The following is a 21,384-nucleotide window of genomic DNA, read 5'->3' on the forward strand; positions in this document are numbered from 1 at the left end:
TTATTTCAGTGCAATTTGCTTTTCTCCATATTCTTTCTAGGTATTTGGAATTTCAGAGCTGCAACTGCAAATTTGGTCATAGAAAATGCTCCTTGAAACTTGTTGTTTAACCCCAGTGTTTGCAATTCAAGAACCCAGCCAGCAACTAGACCCCACAAAGCTGCTGGCTCACTCCCCTCCCCAGCGGGGCAGGAGAGAGAACTGGAAGACTCAAACTTGTGGGTCAAGATAAAGATAGTTTAGTATGGCAGAAAATAAAATAATAATCATTATAATATATACAATCCCAGTGATGCACAATGCAATTTGTCATCACTTACTGACTGATGCCCAAACAATTCCCAAACTGTGGCCCCTGGTCAGCTTTTCCTCAGTTTATTTACTGAGGATGATGCCATTTGGTATGGAATAATCTTTGGCCAGCTGGGATCAGATGTCTCAGCTGTGTTTCCCCTCTCACCCCAGCTTCTTGCTGGCAGAGTATGAGAAGCTGAAAAGTCCTTGACAATAGTGTCAACACTATTTAAATACAGCTGAAAACTTTGGTGTGTTATCAACATTGTTCCCATCCTAAATCCAAAGCACAGCTCTGTACCAGCTACTAGGAAGAAAAACAACTCTATTCCAGCCAAAACCAGGACAAAACATTTTAACTGATCCTTAAAAACGACAGTGGAATCTTAGAGAAAATCAACCTGTAAACCTTTCAGTGCCATCATCAACTATAAATCTTTCAGTGTCCATTATTTTGGGAAAGATGATGCTTCGTAACTACACAATGTCCTAACCATCATCTCTAAAGCTCAAATTATGCTGTGCATTCCATCTTGCTAAAAATACACAAAATATAAGGTTTGGAACAGAGATAAGTAAAAAATAGTTTCTTTTCAAAAGGCAGTGTCATGCAACACTCACTTGTTAATTGTCATGCAGCACAAGTCTAAGCCTTGCTTTCAGAAAGGTTCTTTGCCACTCCTGCTGCTGTTCTGCAGCTGAGCTGCAAAGTCCTCACTGCTGCTCTCTAACACAGTCACTTCAGTGCCCAAATGCTCCTTTTCTTATTTGGTCTTCTAGTTCTTTGAAGACAACTGCAGAACCATCAGTATACTCTGGCCCCAGTCTTTTTTAAGATTTGTGCTTTTACCTTTCTGTACACTTTGTCTGCAGTCCCACTGATGTCACCTGTACGTGGTTTAGTGTGTTCCAACAGACCTGGCAGAATTTAATCTGATTTTTGCCTTTTATTCTGCACTTTTTTTGAGAGAAGTATTAAAATCAGATAAGAAAATAGAGCCAGTTAGTGAAGTTCTTCCTTAAAGGCAGAAGAAAAGGATTTTTTTGTACTCAGCTGGACTCCCCACAGCTCTAGTCCCAGAAGTGATGCTGACAGATCTGACTCCAGTAGTACCTGTGCTTAAACCAAATTTTCATCTGAAGAGTATCTTATCCCCAGGAGGCAGCCACAGATACTTAGGGAATGACAATGACAGGTCACAGAGAGAGTCCTTCCCCAAACCACTTGCATGCCTGTTAAATCAGAATGAATTACTGTACCTCTTGATTAGCCAGCCACAGCTCTTATTTGGCATGTACAAATGCTGAGGAAAACAATTCCTGAGTGAGAGAACTCACCATCTGAAAGACAGACAGTCCTACACAACAGACTTGTCTACTGCAGACAAGCTCTGCATTGCAGAGGCAGAAGAAGAATTTGGCCCACATATTCAAAAGGTTGTAGTTCTGGCTTTTGGCTCATGCTTTGTTATATAAGAAAATGGAAAGGAAGTGTTCGTTTAATTGCTTGGCTTACAGATAACGTTTGTTAATTATCCTGAGTATTTCTATAGCTTTGTCCACTGAAAGGGTTTAAAAACTTTACAAAGCCAAGGAGGAGCTGGCAGTAGAGTCCAGCTTGCCCAAATCTCATCTTCTGTATTTGTCAGAGGGCTGGTTTGTTGTAATGTAATAACTGCAGGCTGAATTGATTCCTGCATTTCACATTGTGGCAGAATTGCATACAGAGTTATTATTTTCTACATTGGGAATCGCTTTCATTGTGTAACTATTTTATTCTGAGCAAGCACAGTTTGCCAGGAGTCTTTTGGGAGCACCATTCACAAAGCCCCATCTTCCCTCCATCTGTCAGGTAAGGACATCTCTGCTGAAGCTGCTTGCCATCACCATCACATCTGATCTATGCAAGATAAATCCCAAGTATGACCATGACCACTCAAGTGCTTGGAGTGAGTTAAAATTGGAAAAAATTATTTTCATTATATGTTGCTTGGACTGTCCTTTTTCAGCATGTAGCACAGTGGTGCCTCAGCTGGTTCCTAGGCATTTAGATCCTAGAGCTAGTGACACACTGGTACAGTTTTTACAGAACCTACACAAAGGTAAGCCCAAAGCTCTTGCTAACAATTGCAGGCAAGTGACACCAGCCTTGTGCAGCTCCTGGGATGTCACTCCTGATCAGCCTCAATGCTCAGAGCACTCTCCTGTTACCTCTGACACTCAATTACCCTGCAGGGAGACCTGGATAGGCTGGAAGAGTGAGCTAGCAAGAGCCTTATTAAGTTCAACAAGGTCAAATTAATGTCTTGCACCTAGAAAAATGTAATGGAAATTCCTTTTTTTTCCATGGACTCCCATGGAAAAGACACAAAGTAATAAATACAAATAACTTCTGGGGAGATTCCAATCACCACATGAGTGAAATGTTTCACAATAAGAAAAAATCAGCCATTGAAATAATCTGCCTAAGGAAGTGGTGGATTTCCCTAGTGCTGGACAATTTTAAGATTCAGCTGGACAGCATGCTAGGTGATCTTGTGTAGATGTTTTAAGCTACAAAGACAGCCTAATATTTTCAAGAGAGGTTTGAATGACAGAGGAATATTTCTTAGTGCCTTACTGGCATTAGTTCTTCCTAGGCATGAGGACTGCTGGGCCAACCTTAGGGACAGAGGAACAAGAGGCAGGGAGATGATGAAGGCTGCATGATCACAATCATTGTCTCCCCACAATCTCCCACATACAAGTGTGCCTACTCTGACATGGAATGCTGAGCAGTTTGGCACATGGATTCCTTGAAATCCCACCAAATTCCACCTAATTTTCCTTCTTGTAAGAGCAGCCTCTGATCTGCTCAATTTCTGCTTAGGCTGGAGCTGGAGATTCATGTGAACCAGGAAGTCTTTCCTCTGAGTTTAGTAGGTGTTATCTAAACCACTGAGAGAAAACACAGCAGCCCTCAGATGTGTTGTTCACTTTTCCTTAGAGAATGCTTACTTTGGCAGACAGGATTCTAGACTTCAACACAGATGATTTAGACTGAAGTGCTGTCACAGCCAGATGCCAAATGACTTAAGGCAAAATAGCTGTGCTTCAGCTACTTCTCTGTGAACAGAGATAATTATTCCCTGCTGTACAGAACATGTAACAATAAAATCCATCATTGATTTTATACACTTTAATAATAAGTACAACCATGTAGGCATTAAAATAGATCAGATTAATTTGTTTTTGGTGAAGGCTTAATTGCATAGCACTGAGAACACCTGAGATCATGTCTGAGTAGTAGCCTAAAACTGCAACAGTCTTGAGGATGAAGTTTATTTTCCCATGAAAATAGAGACATGGAGGTGGGAAACAGGAGTTGAAAAAAAGGGGGAAATGTCTTGTACAGAAAAGAAAGAGGAAAAAGGACAAAGGAAAATGAGAATAGGTTGGAAATGGGAGATGAAGTGATGCATGTTCTCAGCTACAGGGCAAAATTTAAACACTTTAAAATACAAACGCATCAATTTTATGTATCAAATTTCAGCTTTTTGCATAGCTCTCACAGCCATTTTCTGAATTGCTATGAAATAAATTTGGGTTACCAGTTCAACCATGGGTAATTATGGGAACAAAGATGCTCAGAGGCCTGGAGCACCTCTGCTATGGGGTCAGGCTGAGAGCTGGGGCTGTCTGTTCATCCTGGAGAAGTCTCCGGGGAGATCTGAGAACACCTCGCAGTACCTAAAGTACAAGAGAGCTAGAGAGGGACTTTTTACAAAGCCATGTAGTGATCAGACATGGGGAATGGCTTCAAACTGAGAGACGCACACGCTGCTCCGCCCCTGAGGGTCGGGGTCCCGCCCGGGCGGGGAGGGATGAGCGGCCCGGGCCCGCCGCCACCCGCTGGGGACGAGCCTGGCCTCCGGGGGCCGCTGCTTCCTCTGCTCCCGACGGTCCTCGAATGAGCGGCCCGACCTGCTTCCCGCGTGGGGCAGCGCCGACGGCGGGGAGGCGGCTGTGAGCGGAGAGAGGGGCAAGGGCGGCCCGGGCTGAGCGGCGCTGTGAGCGGAGAGAGGGGCAAGGGCGGCCCGGGCTGAGAGGCGCTGTGAGCGGAGAGAGGGGCAAGGGCGGCCCGGGCTGAGAGGCGCTGTGAGCGGAGAGAGGGACAGGGGCGGCCCGGGCTGAGCGGTGCTTTGAGGGGAGAGAGGGGCAAGGGCGGCCTGGGCTGAGAGGCGCTGTGAGGAGAGAGAGGGGCAAGGGCGGCCCGGGCTGAGAGGCGCTGTGAGCGGAGAGAGGGGCAAGGGCGGCCCGGGCTGAGAGGCGCTGTGAGCGGAGAGAGGGGCAAGGGCGGCCCGGGCTGAGAGGCGCTGTGAGCGGAGAGAGGGGCAAGGGCGGCCCGGGCTGAGCGGTGCTTTGAGGGGAGAGAGGGGCAGGGGCGGCCCGGGCTGAGCGGTGCTTTGAGGGGAGAGAGGGGCAGGGGCGGCCCGGGCTGAGAGGCGCTGTGAGCGGAGAGAGGGACGGGGGAACGGCCCGGGGTGAGCGCCATTCTCAGGGGCGAGAGGGGCAGTGGAACGGCCCGGGGTGAGTGGCTCTTACGGGGGAGAAAAAGGGGCAGGGGCGGCCCGGGGTGAGCAGCGCTGTGAGGGGAGAGAAGGGCAGGGAAACTTCGCTGCCCCCCGGGAAAGGAGCCGGGGGTGAGGCGCTTTGCAGAGGGCAGAGAGGGCCGGAGGTTGGCGGGTGGGCTGCGAGCTTGGCTGGATGCCGTGGGACGGGGCTGTCTGATTTTACTCTGAGTTACTTACAATGACTTAATTTTAATAACACCTGTTGAATTGCGGTTGTCGAAAGCGCCTTTCTGGTGGAGTTGGTTTGCAGTGTCACTCTGAAGACTACTTTATTCGCAGGTTCATTTTAGTTTGTTTTCTCTTATACTTTTCATTTAAAATAATGATAGTGCGTTTTAGCATTTGGAAAGCAGGTGCTGGAAATGCATTTCGGCAGAGCCCAGGGCAGTGATTCCCCTCAGGTTCCTGGGCATGAGGAACCTAGGAGTGCAGCCCGTGCTTTTTATCACTACAAACTTCTCTGACAATAGTACAGCAAGATCTCCTCCAGAGATGCAGTGGGCTTCACGTACAGCTGTTGATGGCCACTCCTATTTGTCGATGTGTTTCTGTCCTAAAGAAATTTTCATCATTTAACAGTATTCATTGTTGAGTTCTTTAATGTAGAAAGTGCGTTGCTGTGCGAACAACAGAAATAGATGGTAGAGAATTAGCCTTCCGAAATGAATGCTTAATATATCTTCAGAATATGACCCAAAAATACTTTAATTTGTGTGCTTGCCTGAATTAATCTTAAAATCCATGCTTTTGCAGTTACCTGGCCCACAGCCACCTTTGTTCATACTCTAATGGCAACCTTTACATGATGTCAGAAACACTTAGTCTTCAACATAATGGAGTTGCAGATGCAGATTTAAGCAACAGGGTCACAGGTACCAACTTACTGTTGAAAAGCTTTTAGTTTTGAGGTTGAGTTTCTGAAATACCTAACAAAACCCACTATTTTGTAAGCAAACAATACAGGGTATTTTTAACAAATGTAGAAGCAGTACAGAAAGTTTTAACAGCAGCACAAGTGCAATAAGAGAGACTTTGTCCTAAGCTTGATATTATTGTTATACATCATCAGTATGAGTTTGGCTTAGAAATACAGCTCCTAATTATCCAAACTTGTGTCTGCTGAAATGTCTCAGAAACTAAAAAAATTAAAAAAAAAACCAGGATAATTGAAATGTTAGGGAATTTGGACCAATACATGGGATTTGAGTTCCTTCAGCCATATTTCTTGCTTCTTAAGTGCCTCAGTACTGTCTTATCCATGTTGTCTTACTCCAAGCTGGTAAGAGGGAAAGGCTTCATTTTGGGAGATCTGAACTGGCCTTTATGTACAAACATCTTGGTCTGGAGAATTAATGAAATCTGACTTCATGTTAGGCTAGAGTTTTAGTTCAGGCAGAGTTTACAAGACTAACTTGGCTTCCAGATGGGAAAAAAAGGCCATGTAAGCTTTGTGTTGTCTCAGTGGAGACCTTGGACAGGCCTGCCAGACTAAGATTTGAATGCATATGTAACCTACAACAGAAACAAATTCTTTGTAGGTGGATGAGTTTAAAAACAATGTTTATACTGTATTGGTATGTAAGCTTAGCTGAATGTCTTCTAAGAGTTGTTTGATAAAGAAGAATTCCCAGGAAAGACCACAAGGTTTTATAAGGCACTCACTGGAAAGTCAGAATCTCTTGTTTTAGAGTGTTTTGTTTCTCAGTATTGAGTGATAAGCACAGAAAGTGAAACTGTTGCTTTAATCATACCACTGATTTCTTTATTGAATAAATGTGATATCAGAATGAAAACAAGTGACTTCCAGAGTGTGTCATGGTCCAAGCATCTCCATTTGCTCAAATGGGCTGGCAGACTAGTAGGAGTAGCCAAGAGCCTTGTTTCTTCCTGCAAATATTCCATAACATAGGCATGTGTTAGTGTTGTTAATCAGATCCCTTTGCAAATACTTCTGCTTCTAGGAAGTTCTATGGAAGACAAAACTGGTAGAGAGAACTGCATAGCTGCAGCTGATAAAGAAAATACTGTGAGTTATTTCACTTTATAGTTGCCCCAAGTATTCTGAGCATTTCTAGATAGCAGGAATTAATCAGCATGTATTTCTCTTTCTAAAACTTAAAAGTTTTGTCTCCTTTTTTTGTTACATTTTTGTTTATTAGAATATTTCTACCCCAATGGGCAAATGGGCAGCTTTTTTCCAGTAAGAATGACTTCAGGTTTTTCTTCCACAGGTGTCACATTCTAATTGGATTAATGGGAAGCCAAAGAAATCGCAGTATTCCTCTAAGAGTGGTTTTTCTATTTGCTATGATAAGAGTTTCTTGAGTTTATTAGTACCACCCCCTAAAGGGGGCACTTGCCATCGTTGTGGTCTTTTTGGTAAGTGCCTGCCTGTAGTCTGTGACATACAGTACAGTTATCAGTGAAACTAGATTGGGTTTGCTCAGAAGCATCTTTAAAAGGATGTAAATTTTTAAGTATAGACTATTCAGAACATGGTTGGAGTAACAGAACTGACAAGCAGAAGAGAGCTTTTCTTTATCAAAAGCGGTGGGTTTGTTTCCCTTAAATGTTGAAGGAATTTGGGCAGCCAGGTCTGATGGCTGTATGTGGATACAAATACCTATTTTTATGTACTTCGAATTGCAGGGGAGCAGCTTTGTAAAGCAGTTATTTAAACAGTTGATCTTTCCAATACATGTTTTGCTCAGACCTCTCTTGTTATTCTGTTTGTTTTAGGAAAGCTCAGATGTTCACAGTGTCTGCAAACATACTACTGCTCTGCCGATTGTCAGAAAAAAGATTGGACAGCACACAGAGTTGTTTGTGAGCCCTTTAAACAGAAGTAAGTTTGTTGAAAGTTCTGCTAAATATTCTTCACAAAAGGACAGTGTCCCTCCCACTACAACATAAATGACCATGGGAAGGAACTATTACAGTAAAATATGTTGCTTATTCTTAGCCTAGTATTGCATTATCTTGTGCTTGTCATTATTACATATTGTTGTGTTTGTAATTCTGCACTTTAGTGGATGAGGAACAAGGGTTGGCAAAAATGACACAGCCTTTTATTTGCAAGTAGGTTGTATTATTAATGTATTATTTGTATTAATGTATTATTAATGCTACTTGTCAGTCTTTAGTTCTTCAAATTGACATATTTTTCTTTGATTACAGTTTAAGTAATAGCAAAACCCAGACGGGAGTTTATCTCAAGGTATGGAATACAATTTTGACTGTGTTTTGAATGGATTAGCTGTGAGTGAATGGCAGTCTGCTTCATTTAACCTGTACAGAAAGGAACAAGTTGCTCCTTTTAGAAAGATCAGTGCTTCAAATGAAAAGTTACCAAGAGAAGCATTCAGAAAATTGTTACTTCGTGAGCTCTTAGAGGCACTATCAGACAAACCTGGTTTTGTTTAAAAAAAAAAAAAAGCATTTGTGAAAAAGTTAAAAATCAAGGCATATATGATGTTGCTAGAGGAATACTGTGGGCAGGAAACAGATGTATTGTGTCCAATTCAGAAAACTTCTGGTGTCTTGTTCTGTGAAAAAATCATGAGCTGACTTTTAGAGCCTTGGAAATTTATTAGAGAAGGACATTTAATGTAGTGTTACGCAGTACCAGGTGCAGATAAGCTGTTGTTTCTTTGCTGTAGAAGGAACTAAAGATGAGACAGTTCTTTGTAATGTGTTGAAACTTCTCTTGATTTTACTTTGAGTCAGACATTTCTTCCAGTCTTCCTGTGAACTCTTCTGCATTAGTTGATTTTTCTCTTTGTGGTTTCTTAGGATCTCATTTGTGAAGTTGGTAAGTTTGAATACCTGCAACTAGCCTCGTGTTTGCTCTGTAGAACTCCTTTGTTATGTCCTACTTTGGAGTAGCTTGTTCATCTGTTTAACTTTCTGAAGGAGTTTAGAAAGGAGGCTTTGTGTCATGAGACTTCTGTGAGTTAGTTCATCCTGTTAGTTGTTTTGTGTACTTGTTGCTCAGTTCTAATGAAACTGATCAACTGATATACCAAATGGTATATGAGTAAGAATTTGCAATCACTTTATTTTCAAAGAACAGAAAGGGTTTTTTTATCTTCACTTTTTGTAGCTCTCATAAGTTCTGCAGAAGTAAGAGAATTTAGATTGTATGTTTAATGACATTAAGGTGGGTTAAATTAAATTATTAGACTTTTTTTAAATGGATGCCAGCAAATAAAGCAGTAGCTGTAATCTACTCCGGGGTTACAAGGAAGCAGGTGGAATTTGATTCTTCTTATTTAAGAGAGCATCATAAGTGGGAGTTTCTGCTGAGTTTTCCTGTCCTGTTGTCCAGCTGTGAGGAGGTGAGCATGTAAGTCTTCAGCACTTGTTCTTCATTGATGCTCTGTATATCTCTGCAGTGTTTCTTGAACTTTGTTACTGCATGGATCTACAGCTGTACAGCTCCATATTAAACATAACTTGTAGCTGTTTTAAGTAGGGTAATTCAGCTTCTGGGGAATCTTTATTTTTACCTTGATTTTCCATTTCTTTAGAAGAGAATGCAGAAGTTAGTTGAATTGGTAGCACTTCAAGCCCCAACAGCATCTTTAATATGCAAAGCAATATTTCTGAAGGTCTTAATTATTTTAGGAGAAAACAATCTGCTATCTACTCTTGTTTTAATTATAATTATTTCCAGTCCATTAAGTGTTTCTTTGCCCGTTATGTTCCAAAAGGAAAAGGATGGAATGAAGGCATTGTCAACTTTTTTTTTCTCAGCTTATAGGAAAGCACTATCCACTAACTGGTGTTGATATATTACAGGAGGAAGTGAGGTTGAGTTTTGCTGTAGATGTTGCTCTTTCAGATTCTGGTAAGTGTTTGGTTGTGTGGGTAAAAAAAACCCCACCACAATTAAGACTTTTATGTTCATAGCCCTCCCTGACCCCCATAAAAGATTAGTGTTTTTTCTTTTGCCCTCCTCCCACTTGTCACTCTCCCAACTCTCTTTTGACTATTTTTTTTCCAATTCTGCTTTATTTCACCTTTCCATAAAATATCAGTGCCTGAAATACCTTGCTAAGCTTAATAACTTTAAGTTTTTGTAAGGTTACTTTTCCAGTAGAGCTGTATTAATTTCAGTGTGTTCTGGATTATCTTGTTTATTTTTCTTTTTTAATAGATGCATTTGTTTCTTTCTCATGCATTTTTAACTCTTTAAAACTTACAGTGTCAATTTCTAGTTCCAAATAGGATTTTGCCAGCTTTCCTTATGTTTCATACATGCTCACTAAGTATCCAGAATTATTGGATATTGCTGTATTCAGTTGGAGAACTCTATAAACATATTTCTGTTTCTAACTTAGCAAGCTTCAGTGAGAGACAAGCCAAGCACCAGACCTTTGAGGAGTGAGAATTAAGATTTTCAGTTGAGCTGGGTTTGATTGTCAAAACAAATCAATACATGCAAGGTGTACCTTTTGTCATGTGAAAGACACTATTCTATTGTTTAGATATTTCTCTGGCTGCATAGCAGGAACAATGTAGTGCCAAGATCATATTCATTTCATTGATCTGCAGGCCACAGAAACGTTCAGGGATGTGGTTGTTGATCCTCTAAACTTTCACATATTTCACAGCACACTAGTGGTGAAGTGATGTGTAACCTTCCAGCCTTTTGGAGAAAAGATCACATAAATATCACCACGTTCTTGAAATGTTCCATGCATTCATTCCAGTTCTTATAAGCAACTGAAACACCTGTTTATATGAGGTTTTATTTTGAAAATAATGGTATTGCAAGTTTGCAATACTGCTTCGTGCATCAGAAATGGAGTATGTAATAGCTGAGAAACAAAGATTTACAAAGACACCTTGACTAAATCATTACATACTTAGTGTTGTAAATAATGAGGTAAACTATGAATCCTCGTGTCAGGAAAGCTATAATCAGTTTTTCAGCTCACAGTCTTTAGTGACTGCAAGTAAGTGTTGGTTGTTACTGCTTTGCTCATTTTATGAAGTCAGTTTTGGAGCTGTGAATGAAAGAACTCAAGTAGCTGAGCTACTCTGAAATTACCTTTGTTTTGCATTTTAAACATTAAGTGCTGAACAAATAAGTAGAACATGCTCACCTTGGGATAGGGATATAGATCTGGCTTGGAGGATGAAGTGAAACTAGCTGATGGCTACTTTGTATGATAAATCATTTATTCTTGCATCTATGTTTTAGAAGACTGCCTAAAAAAAGTTCCCTTAGAAATGAAGTCTCATTTAACTTCAGGAAGTGATGCCAAAGCATACTCTCCAAGAGGTAAGCAAGCAAATCAAACTACACTTAGGGAATTTTAGATCCTCCTGTGCTGCATGATAATTCTAGCTGCTCACTAGCATCACCTCAAACTTAAAAATGATGGCTCATGGAGCTTCCTTCAGGTCACTACTGACATCAGTTCATACACATTTTAATAGTATAAAACATTGGTATAGTCATTATTATGTCAGAATTGACTTCATAATATGACAGGAGCCTTCAAATTCCAAAGAATCAATAAAAATAATAAATATTTCAGTATGTTTATATTTTCAAAGTGAGCTGGCTTTTGATTGGCAGCCTTATTTCTTTTTTATCTGCAGAATCAGAAAACCATTCAAAAGGAAGTGAAAAAAAATTACCTGAGGTTGAAGACTCTCCTCACTGTGCTAATTCAGTTGCCAAGTTTGTCTCCTTAAATATTGGAGATGAATTTTCTGGTGTGGTTTCCCACATTCAAAATCCAGACTCCTTTTTTTGTCAGCGGATGCAAAGTGCCTGTAAGTGATGGGTTGGAATGTGATCTAGAATGTGATCTAGAATGCCTAGTATGGCATTTTTCTCTTTGGTAGGGAGTGGCTGGAGGAAGGTGAATTTTTCTTCTGTGGGCATGTGCAGCGTTTTAATTCTGGGTAGTCACTATGAGAGTGTGTCCTTTGGGAAGACAAGAGGGCCTCATTGTCTGCCTGTTGCTGGAAGAGCTGTCTTCCCTGAATTCTTCTTGGCATGCCTCCACTAGCTTGCTTTTAATTTGCACTGGCTTCAGCTTTGTCCCTTTGCTGAAAAAATCCATCTCTGGTTTTCCCTGTCTGTTCACTGCTGTGATTCCTCAGACACACATAAGGACTCTCTTGGATGTTAATGGTTAAAGAGCCCTAGTCTGATCAGTGTTAAACATTTGACATAATCTCCATTATTAAAAAGAGCAAGATGTTCTTCCAGGCTTTGAGCTTAATTATTTTGTAATAATTGCAAGACAGGCTGTGTTCCAAAACCTATGTTTTTTAACATCAGGTCAACTTGCTGAGCTTGAAGCATCTCTTAATGAGTACTGTGACAAACTTCCCAGTAGTTCATCATTCCGTCCTGCTGCTGGCAATGTGTGCTGTGCCCAGTTCACAGGTAAAAATGGAATGAAAATACTGAGTTATGTCACTTAAATTTATTACCAAAAAGGTACATTTTATAATTATGTTTAGAGATTTTCAAATAGAGTTTATTTATCTTTGGTTTTTAGCTGTGGATAATGCTTGGTTGTGATTTAAAGATACCTGTAAAATACCCATTTTAAAATGTCTCTTATTGAGCAAACTCTTAACTCTGGATTCAGATTGTTTAGAATAGCTTTTTAAGAGATCATGGAAAATCTGGGGTTTTTATGTTGCTAAGTACTCTTTCCCTGGAGTTGGAAATAAGTATTATCTTTGAAATTTTAGTCCCCAACAGAAGCATGGAAGAAATGAGGTTATATGTAATGATGCTGCTCCGATAGACTGCTTCTCAAAATGCCACTTAGCCAACACCTGGTAGTCCTGAGCTGTACTGAGATGGATATATTTTTATATTGGTCTGTCAAAAAAAAATCATTCTGTTCTCAGACATTACATCTGTTGCTTCATTTCTAGAAGACAACCTTTGGTATCGTGCTACTGTTAGAGCTTATGCTTCTGAAGACACTGTTTTGGTAGATTATATGGATTATGGTAACTCTGACTCTCTGCCACTGACCAGACTTCGTCCTATAATTCCAAGGTTAATGGACTTGCCAGCTCAAGCCATAAGATGTAGCCTGACAGGTATGAATTAAATATAAAGCAGTTTTATACTAGATAGGGGGAAAACAAGTGATATTATATAACCATCACACCTGTAGTATCTCACATTGAAATATGGGGAAGGATGGAGGTAATGGTTGGCATATCTACAAAATGTAACAAACATTTCAGAATGTACTTGCAGTTGTGCACATTGGTGAGAGTTGGACTGACCTCAGAACCTTTCCATACTATGTGACTTTTTAGGTGTAAAACCACCATGGACCTCAGAAGATATTTCTTACATGAAAGAACTGGTGAAAGACAAAGTATTGACAGTAAAAGTAGTGAATAAAGAGAGTTCTAGATCTGTGGTGGAGCTTACAGATGCATCAGGTACTCCAGCAGTAAATATATCGAGCCTTCTCATGGAGGAAGGCTGTGCAGCTGAGGAGCTGAGCATGGCCTTACCAGCACCCAGAGGGAGTGATGTTGAGCAAGTCAAGGGTGAGTATGAACACATCTTGCTGCACTGGCATTATTTAACCTCCTGCTAGGGTGGGTACAGAGAATGCAAGCTCTTATCTGGTAAGAGCTTTTCAGTCTGGCTCATCAAGTCTAGCCTTCACAAGTCTAAAGTTTAGCCATGGCAGCTTAGCCATAAAGAAATTGTGTCTGTATGTGTGTGGCCAGGTGTCCAGCTTAGCAAAGTTGTAATTGCCTGCTTTTGGGAGGTGGTACTTACTCTGGTTAGAAGTCTTACAATTTCCAGTTGGAGTAGGCTATGACTAGTTATTACTTGGTCGTTCTTACACCCTTATCCATTAAGTGCAAGTAATATTTCCTCTGTTTTCATCTTCACTGTCCTATATGTTACACATAAACCCACATACTTAGTCCTTGGAAATTTGACTGTAGTAGATTATAAAGCTTCAATCTATGCTTAAATTGCCTTGTTTGAATTTAGTAACCGAAGTTTCAATCTGAGAAATTTTTGCAAAAGTTCCATTGAATTGCTTTGAAATCTTGGGGAAGATTCCTGGTTTCTCTCATATGAAGCATGCCAAGTTCCTTTTTTTTCCATCCTGTGTCTACCAAGCATATATATTATCTTCTGATCCATTGGTACTGAAAACTTCTTTTGTCAAGTCTATGTTCAAATAATTTCAATCTTTCTCACTAGGTGCCTTGTGGCCAGGCCACAATTATTCATTGTCTTTCTTCAGAAGAGTAAGGAATCTTACAGAAAATTAGATAAACAGTAACTTTCTGTATCTAAATGCATTTTGATCTGTGGCCCTCATCAGGGACCTGTTTTGTTCTTCACTGGTTTATTGGTTGCCTCTCACCTTTTTTGTAATTTCTGTCACTGAGCTGGAGCTGTTGAATGCAGGTTTTAAACAGAGTGTGTTCTCCAGTGTGCTATGATTTAGTTCCCATGATGTATTTACAACTTGCGTTAAGTAATGAGCTTCTTTCAGGGACCTGAGTATAATACACAGCAAATTTCTGCAACCAGTCTTTCCTGTAATCTTCTTTGCTCTTTCTCCTTAGGCTGTTTCAGTAGTCTTGGTGAGAGGTGTTTCCCTCTTCTGTGCTCCCTATCCTGTTTCCAGGAACCAGGGTTCCCAGTGTCCCTCTTGCATAGGCTGTTGACAGCTAGTCTTTACCTCTTTGTGTTATTGCTCTTCCCTGCTATCTATGACTTGCTCTTTTTGTTAATGAAGAAATACCTTAAACAACTGGCATATTTCTCTTACTTGGTTTTACTCTGCAAAGAGGCTCTCACTGGTAATTAGTCTGTTGGACAATTTATAACAAGTAATTTGAGCATGCAAATGAGCATTCAGGATGGGGTTATTTTCCTGTAAAAATTACTGTAACGTCTTTTCATTCTGTGCTTTTCTCTGTCCTCTCTAGAGGACACAAGCAACAAAAGAATGTGCAAGTGGATTAAATTAACTCTTAACCAAACACTCAGTGTCATAGTATGTACAGTGTACAATCCTGGAGAATTCTACTGTCAGATTTCAAACAGCCATGGTGAGTTTATTCAGCTTAATTCTTTCTGATAGTTTCTTTGCTTTCTGATTTGTCATTTATTATAGTTCTCATGAGCTACTATGTCAAGTAAGCTTACAGCACGAAGGCTTACCTCTGAGGTTTTTATCTAAGAATACAAGTGGAGTGACAAGGAAATTTGATCATGGTATTGAAATCTGAAAATATTGAGGATAAGCACTAGAGGAAAGCGAAAGAGTTACCGTTACCTAACCAAAGGATATATTAATTTTGTTTTCACTGTAAGAGTGGCCAGGCATTGGAATAAATCATCCAGGAAGGTGGTAGAGTCATTGTCTCTGGAAGTGTGCAAGAGGCATCTGGATATGGTGCATGGTGATTATGGTGGTGCTGGGTTGATGGTTGGACTAAAGGATCTTGAAGGTCTTTCCCACCCTTCATGATTGAGTGATTTTGTTAGTAAAAGCAAATAAGAGATGCGATCCCTGTGCCGAGACAATGTTTCCTGGAGCTCTCTTCTAGTGCACTCCTGTAATTTATAAAAACCTAAAGATATAATAATTGTAACACAAAAATGAGAAAATGCAACCATTGAGATGTGACTTGCTACTGGATTAGTTAAAAACTAATCTTGTTTCTCTTCCAGCAGTTTGTATCAAGACTTCTGATAGCCACTGGCTTTTTAAATGCTAGAAAAAGCATGTGACAAAATTCAGTGGCTGAAGAGGGAGCTAAAGGCATTCAAACAAAAAATATGTGGAAGCTCTTAAAAAGTGAAGGATGTTTGTTCCTTGACTTACATAGTCAAGGAATACATTTGAAGGTTTACAAGTAAACTGTAGAGTGAACAGCATTGATAAAGTTCATTTAATTGATCTCACCTTTGTTTTTTTTCCTTTCTAATTTTCAGAGTTGCTTGCTCTAAACTCACTTAACAAATCATTGTCTGAATACTGTCAGAAAACACTACCAGATGTTTTTGAGCCTGAGAATGGAGACCCTTGCTGTGCTTTTTACTCTGGCAAGTAACAGACTAAAATAGTTTTGTTTTTATAGGGCGAACATGAAAAATTAGCTGATAATTTATATTGGCAGAGGACAGCAAAGAATTGTGTTTATTTACTAACAAGTGAAAGCTAGTAGATTTAGCTAATGTGTGGAGTAGTTACTAATTTTTTAAAAATCTTCTTTGAAATTAGAGGATGGTAACTGGTACCGTGCTGTGGTGCAAAGTGTCACTTCAAATGGGAGCGTTCGAGTGAGCTTCGTGGACTATGGAAACACTGAGGAAGTACCACTGAAAAATATCCGACAGATCTCATCCTCATTCCTGGAACTTCCATTCCAAGCAATTAAGTGCTGGCTCTCAGGTGATACAAATTTTCTCTTACAAGAAGTCTTGCATTTAGAGACTTGCTGCTTTGGGGGAAGGAGGTGATGACAGGGAATACTGTGCAGAGCGTGGTTCTTTTGGGTTTGTTTGCTTTCTCTTCTCTGAGCTCCTGCTGGTTCTCTGGAGTGATCTAGATGGATTTGGCTTACTGTTTTACTGGTCAGAGGGAGCTTGCTTAGTTCTGCTTTATCTGAAGTGCTTACTGGTTTTTGGTTGTTGCCTTGCTAGGAGTAAATGTGCTTTTGTGCAACTTTATTTCTCAGAATTTTTGCAGGCAAAGGAGCTAATCTGTTTTAATGAAGCAAGCTGGCCTTTCAATTCTCTTTCATTTGACTCCTGAAGAGTTTGGAACTGTACTGCTGTTTCTCAGTGTTCTGGAAATTCCTTTTCCACACCGTTCAAAGTTCTGCAGAATTTTTCTTTCTTTCTGGTGTAATCTGCTTGGTTTGAAAATGAAAAATGTGGAAACAGGAAAAAGCTCAAGACCTCATTTTGTTCAAGTGCCTTTTGATGTTCCCTCACCCACTCACCCTTAAAACAATTAGCTTTTGTCTACTCCTTCATTAAAAAGGCCTGAATATGCTGGTATCAAAAAGTGTTGTTAGTGCTAAGGCAAAGGATTTACTTGGTTGAATCATAAAATATAGAAGATGAAACTTGAGGGTTCTGAAGAAATGTGGGCATTTAGAAAAGAGGAGAAAGAGGGAAAGCAGTTAACAGGATGAAGAACAACGTGTTGCCTTGGGATAGTAAGAGTAGCCTTGGTATTTCAGGGTATGTTCTAAATAATTTTTTAAAGTATTTTTTTAAGGAAATTATAATATTGAGGAAAGTCAATGAATGGAGGTGTTTTAACAGTTAGTTTACTTCCTAGGTATAAAGCCTGGAAGTAGCAAATGGAATCCAGAAGCTACAAGAAGATTTCATATGTACACTTCAGGTTTAGAACTTCAAGCCACAGTAACTTCCCTTTCTGAAGATGGGGCAGGTGTAGTGCTTACTGACAATTCCACAGATTGTCCAAAAATGATCAATGAGATACTAACTTCAGAAAAACTGGTTGTAAAGGAAGTTCTACAAGATAAAAATAACTTTCCAGACAAGTCTGTTGACCAAAAAGGTAATGAAAGAAATGTTAACTTTTAGATTTAATGAGAATTTTCAGTATTCCAGCCTTTAACTGTTATTTTCTTGTTTAACTACAGTTAGTATCAATGCATAGTTTTAGTTATATTGTCAGTTCTTACAGCTGAGCACCAGCTGCCCTGCAGGTGGCATTACAGACGAAAAGGGAAAGAGAAAAATCACTGTGTTTGTCTCAAATGAGTGTTGTTTTACTCTCAGGGAATCAGAAAATTAAAAAGTTTTCTGTGACTGAAACTTTTCTCATGTTTGCTTTTCAAGATCTTATTTTTTCTGAGGTGTTTTTTACTTTAGCTACTTTTATGTGTCAACAGTTTGACCAGGAAAGTAAGTACCATTTATCTTGGTTTAGATTTGTCTTCCTGAAGGGAAGACACATCATTGTGTCTGAAATTCAAATAATTTTTATTTGAAATAAAATAACCATTCCTTAATATATATATATATGCTTTTGGAGGACAGTGATAACACTGCATTTTCTTATAATTTCTGTTAGCAACCTCACTTGGGCACTGGAAGTCAATTGAATTGGCTGTAGATGAAACCATGTCTGTCTGGGTAACAGAAGTTGTAAGCCCAGACTTGTTCTATGCTGTACCAGTTCCAAATACAGGTAAGAAAAAGTGTTCATTGTTTCTAATTCCAGTAAGAAGTCACTGTTGCAAGCTAGTTAATTAAATGAATGTGTATAGTGAACTGAAGAGTGTAGAAATGTACCTTGGACAGTAGGAAAATACAAACAATATCAAAGGTGGAAGCAGAGGGACTTAAGCATGCTCTTTGTTGTACCCACATGTGGTTAGTGAGTGTGCATTTTTTCTGCAGGTCAAAAGAAGCTCATGAAGGAACTGATTTCACTGGAAGATTATTGTAGATCTTGTGACAAACAGCCCTTCCAGCCAAAACTGGGTGAAGCCTGTTGTGCTCAGTTTTCAGGTGAGACAATCGTTTGTCCTTCCATTTCCTTGGCCAGTGTAAAACACAGCTTTCACTTTTGCTTTAGACAAAGGAAAAGCACCAACTTGAAAATACTTATGGATCTCTTAATTGTGCTTCTTGTCAATTGGCTTTTATATATCCACCACAGTACTTAAAAATTCCTGGAAAATTACAGTTTCTTGTTCTCAGGATAAATGGTGTTTATAAGATGATTCTTCATACATGACCATTCTTGTCCCAATCTTTTCAGGTAATGGCAATTGGTACAGAGCTGTTGTTCTGGAAGCTTCCCAGTCTGCAGTGAAAGTCCTGTATGGAGACTATGGCAGCACAGAAACTTTACCCCTTTCAAAGGTGCTGCCAATTGCTGATTCCTATTTAAAGCTGCCTTTTCAGACAATTACATGTTCACTTGCAGGTAAAAGAAACTCCCCAAAATAAGCAAAAAAAAAAACAACCCACCACAAAACCCCCTGATTGGTTTTCTTGAACATTATAAATTTGTACCTCTTCTGATAGTAGTGTCAATTCTTTAATACTGGTAAACAACATGATGATCTTCTGAAATACTATGTTGGTAAATGTGGTAAAAGCTGGTTTAGAAAATGTGTTTGTAGTTCATTATCTCTAAAATTCAAGCTATTTATATTGGGAAAGTTTAGCATCATATTTTCCAAAATATGTATGTACAATTCAAGTTACAGTTTAAAGGAATTATTTGTATAACAAACTTGATTTTCCTTTTTTTGCAGGAATAGAGAAAGCTGAGTGGTCTCCATTAGTGCTTGACAAGTTGAAAAAACTATTATTGAAGCAACACGTCACAATTACAGTGAAAGGGATTAATGGGAATGTTAATTTAGTAACGGTGGAGAAACACTTGGACAATTGTTATGTTAATATAGCTGACAAACTGCTAAAGGAGGGTTTGGTCACATCCTGCAATGCTGAAAACTCTCATAGTAAACATCAAGGTACACACTTTGGCTTGATTATTTCAGTTTGCTTATTCTGAGGAATTTGTAAGCACTGGGGGTGGCTAAATCACTTTTCCTTCTAAAATTTCTGGACAATGTCACATGTCCTTAAATTAAGGAAGAAATGTGTGTGTATTTTGCTTATTCACTTTGGTTTTTTGTAGGTAATAGAGATGAGACCAACTGCTGCTGCACAGAATTGAAAGTGCAAGTAAGATTCACTCTAAGCAATACTTTCTTTTTTTATGTTTCCAGAACTAAAGAGAAACCTTGTGTAGGAAGCAAATGGGAGTAGGGAAACTACTGAAACATGGAAGTTTTGTGAAATGTATCCTGAACCTTCTTCTCAAAAAAAAAAAGGTTTTTTTTAATATATGGTAATAATTGGAGCATACTGAAACTGAGGGAGGATGGTGTTTAGAGCACACAGCCTTCCTTAGTCTGTATTTGCCCCACAGACAGCTCTTCATTTTTTTAGAGTTTGAAGTCTCAGGAGTGGTACTTTTCTCTGTTGCCTAATTTAAGATGCTGATCTCAATGTAAATTTGAGTATTTAATCAATTTGGTTTAAGGAAGCTGCTTCAGGAAAAAAAAAGGAGAGGGGAGGGACACATACATTGAAAAAGGGAAGTCAGCTGCAATTCTGTTGGCTTTTTTCCCTTCCAGAAGATTTTACAAGAGAAGGGAACTAAATATATTTATTGAATTAATAAATTAGCTGAGTTTGTCATAGTAGCATCTACCCTGATCTGAAATCAGCAATTAAAAAAAGCCAGAATTACACTTCTAACTCTTTTTTCTTATTCCACAGCTTGAAAAGCATAGGCAAGTCCTACTCTTCCTTTTAAACAAGTTTGGAAATCCAGATGGATTCACTGATATGAAAAATCTGTTGAAGCACTAAGACTCAGACATGCACTCTTTCTTCTGCATGTCCACCAAGTTGCTGTGGTTCCTTTTTTAGAAGATCAAGAGCATCAGGTTAAAAAATGAAGATCACTTTGTAGAACTGTGCTGTTTAAGTACCTGCATTTGTATGTGTGCTTGGATTGTTACTGTGACACAAGTATGTAACTTAGAGGATTGCAAAGCTGCAAGCTAAAATTTCTGTTCTGTTCTTGTTTTATGGCACCATGTGCTGCTAAACCTTTTGCTTGTATTTTCTTGTTGAATGAACAGAAGTTCATGGAATGGCTATTACATTGAGAGCCTGTTCTGCAGACTTGGATTTGAAATTGTTGTAATTGTAAGGCTCACTTAACTTTGGTACCATTTATATTACTTGAAAAACTGTATCTTTTTTTGATTACTCGTCTTTCAACCTAAATTCTGGTCTAAAGTTAGACCAAGATTTGTTCTTGATAAACTTGATTTCAGTATCATTAAAGGTTGAATGTTGTCTTGGACTGCATACAGGGAGTTCTCTCTAAAATCAGTAAACACTTTAATGTGCACAATTCTTTCTTTGCACTTATGCTGTATAATGTGCATATGTGAATATTGAAGTATTTTGAAGTGAATTGTACCAAAGCTTTTTTGTGTGTAGCTACATCATCAGGATTTCTACACCATCAAGTTTTCACATCATAATTCTGGGCTATGACAAAAATACTGAATCAAATTATTAAGAGATTTTCAGTATTTCTTCAGTTGAATACCTAGTTGTCATTTCTGAAAAATTCAGGAATGTCAGATTATTGTTTGTGGAACATGGTAGACATCTGCTGATTGAAACTGCAGGGTTAGCCTTTCTGTTCACTTAAAACACAAACTTCAAGTTTGGGCTTTTGCAGATTGGAAGAGTCTTGAGATTAATATTGTTGCAAAATAATTTCCTTTTATTATACTCAAATTGCCTCAGATTTCTTTTTCCTGCCTCTTAGCTTTTATTGCATCATATTCTTGCAGTAACTAATAAATAGATGAATGCTTGCACTTGGATTTCTAGAGTTCTATTCAT

General features: G+C 39.2%; 2 protein-coding genes across 3 annotated transcripts in view; both read left to right on the plus strand.

Annotated features, from left to right (window-relative positions):
- The window catches only part of ADRB1 (adrenoceptor beta 1), a 95,364-nt gene that overhangs the window by 66,127 nt on the left and 7,853 nt on the right, over nt 1–21,384 (plus strand). The gene's annotated exons all lie outside the window — the stretch shown is intronic.
- TDRD1 (tudor domain containing 1) lies at nt 5,110–21,015 on the plus strand. Of its 2 annotated transcripts, XM_079311865.1 has the most exons (22): nt 5,110–5,186; nt 5,661–5,779; nt 6,869–6,933; nt 7,139–7,286; nt 7,647–7,752; nt 8,085–8,124; nt 9,708–9,756; nt 11,116–11,196; nt 11,520–11,696; nt 12,211–12,318; nt 12,822–12,992; nt 13,218–13,457; nt 14,871–14,993; nt 15,883–15,993; nt 16,172–16,342; nt 17,240–17,485; nt 18,005–18,121; nt 18,334–18,444; nt 18,698–18,865; nt 19,200–19,421; nt 19,589–19,635; nt 20,236–21,015. In XM_079311865.1, exons 2-22 carry the CDS (start codon nt 5,710–5,712, stop codon nt 20,326–20,328), a joined length of 2,664 nt encoding a protein of 887 aa, XP_079167991.1. In that variant the 5' UTR covers nt 5,110–5,186; nt 5,661–5,709; the 3' UTR covers nt 20,329–21,015. The 2 variants fall into 2 exon arrangements, with proteins under 2 accessions (XP_079167991.1, XP_079167992.1); XM_079311866.1 differs by lacking the exon at nt 5,110–5,186 and having other exon boundaries at nt 5,633–5,779; nt 11,119–11,196.

This window comes from Erithacus rubecula, assembly GCF_903797595.1.
Source record: "Erithacus rubecula genome assembly, chromosome: 9".
Classification (NCBI taxonomy): Eukaryota; Metazoa; Chordata; class Aves; order Passeriformes; family Muscicapidae; genus Erithacus; species Erithacus rubecula.

Coding starts and splice junctions, on each gene's coding strand:
- TDRD1 (XM_079311865.1), top strand. CDS start 5,710: ATGATGTCAGAAACACTTAGTCTTCAACATAATGGAGTTGCAGATGCA. Junction 12,993..13,217: donor CATAAGATGTAGCCTGACAG/GTATGAATTAAA, acceptor GTGACTTTTTAG/GTGTAAAACCACCATGGACC. Junction 16,343..17,239: donor AATTAAGTGCTGGCTCTCAG/GTGATACAAATT, acceptor TTTACTTCCTAG/GTATAAAGCCTGGAAGTAGC.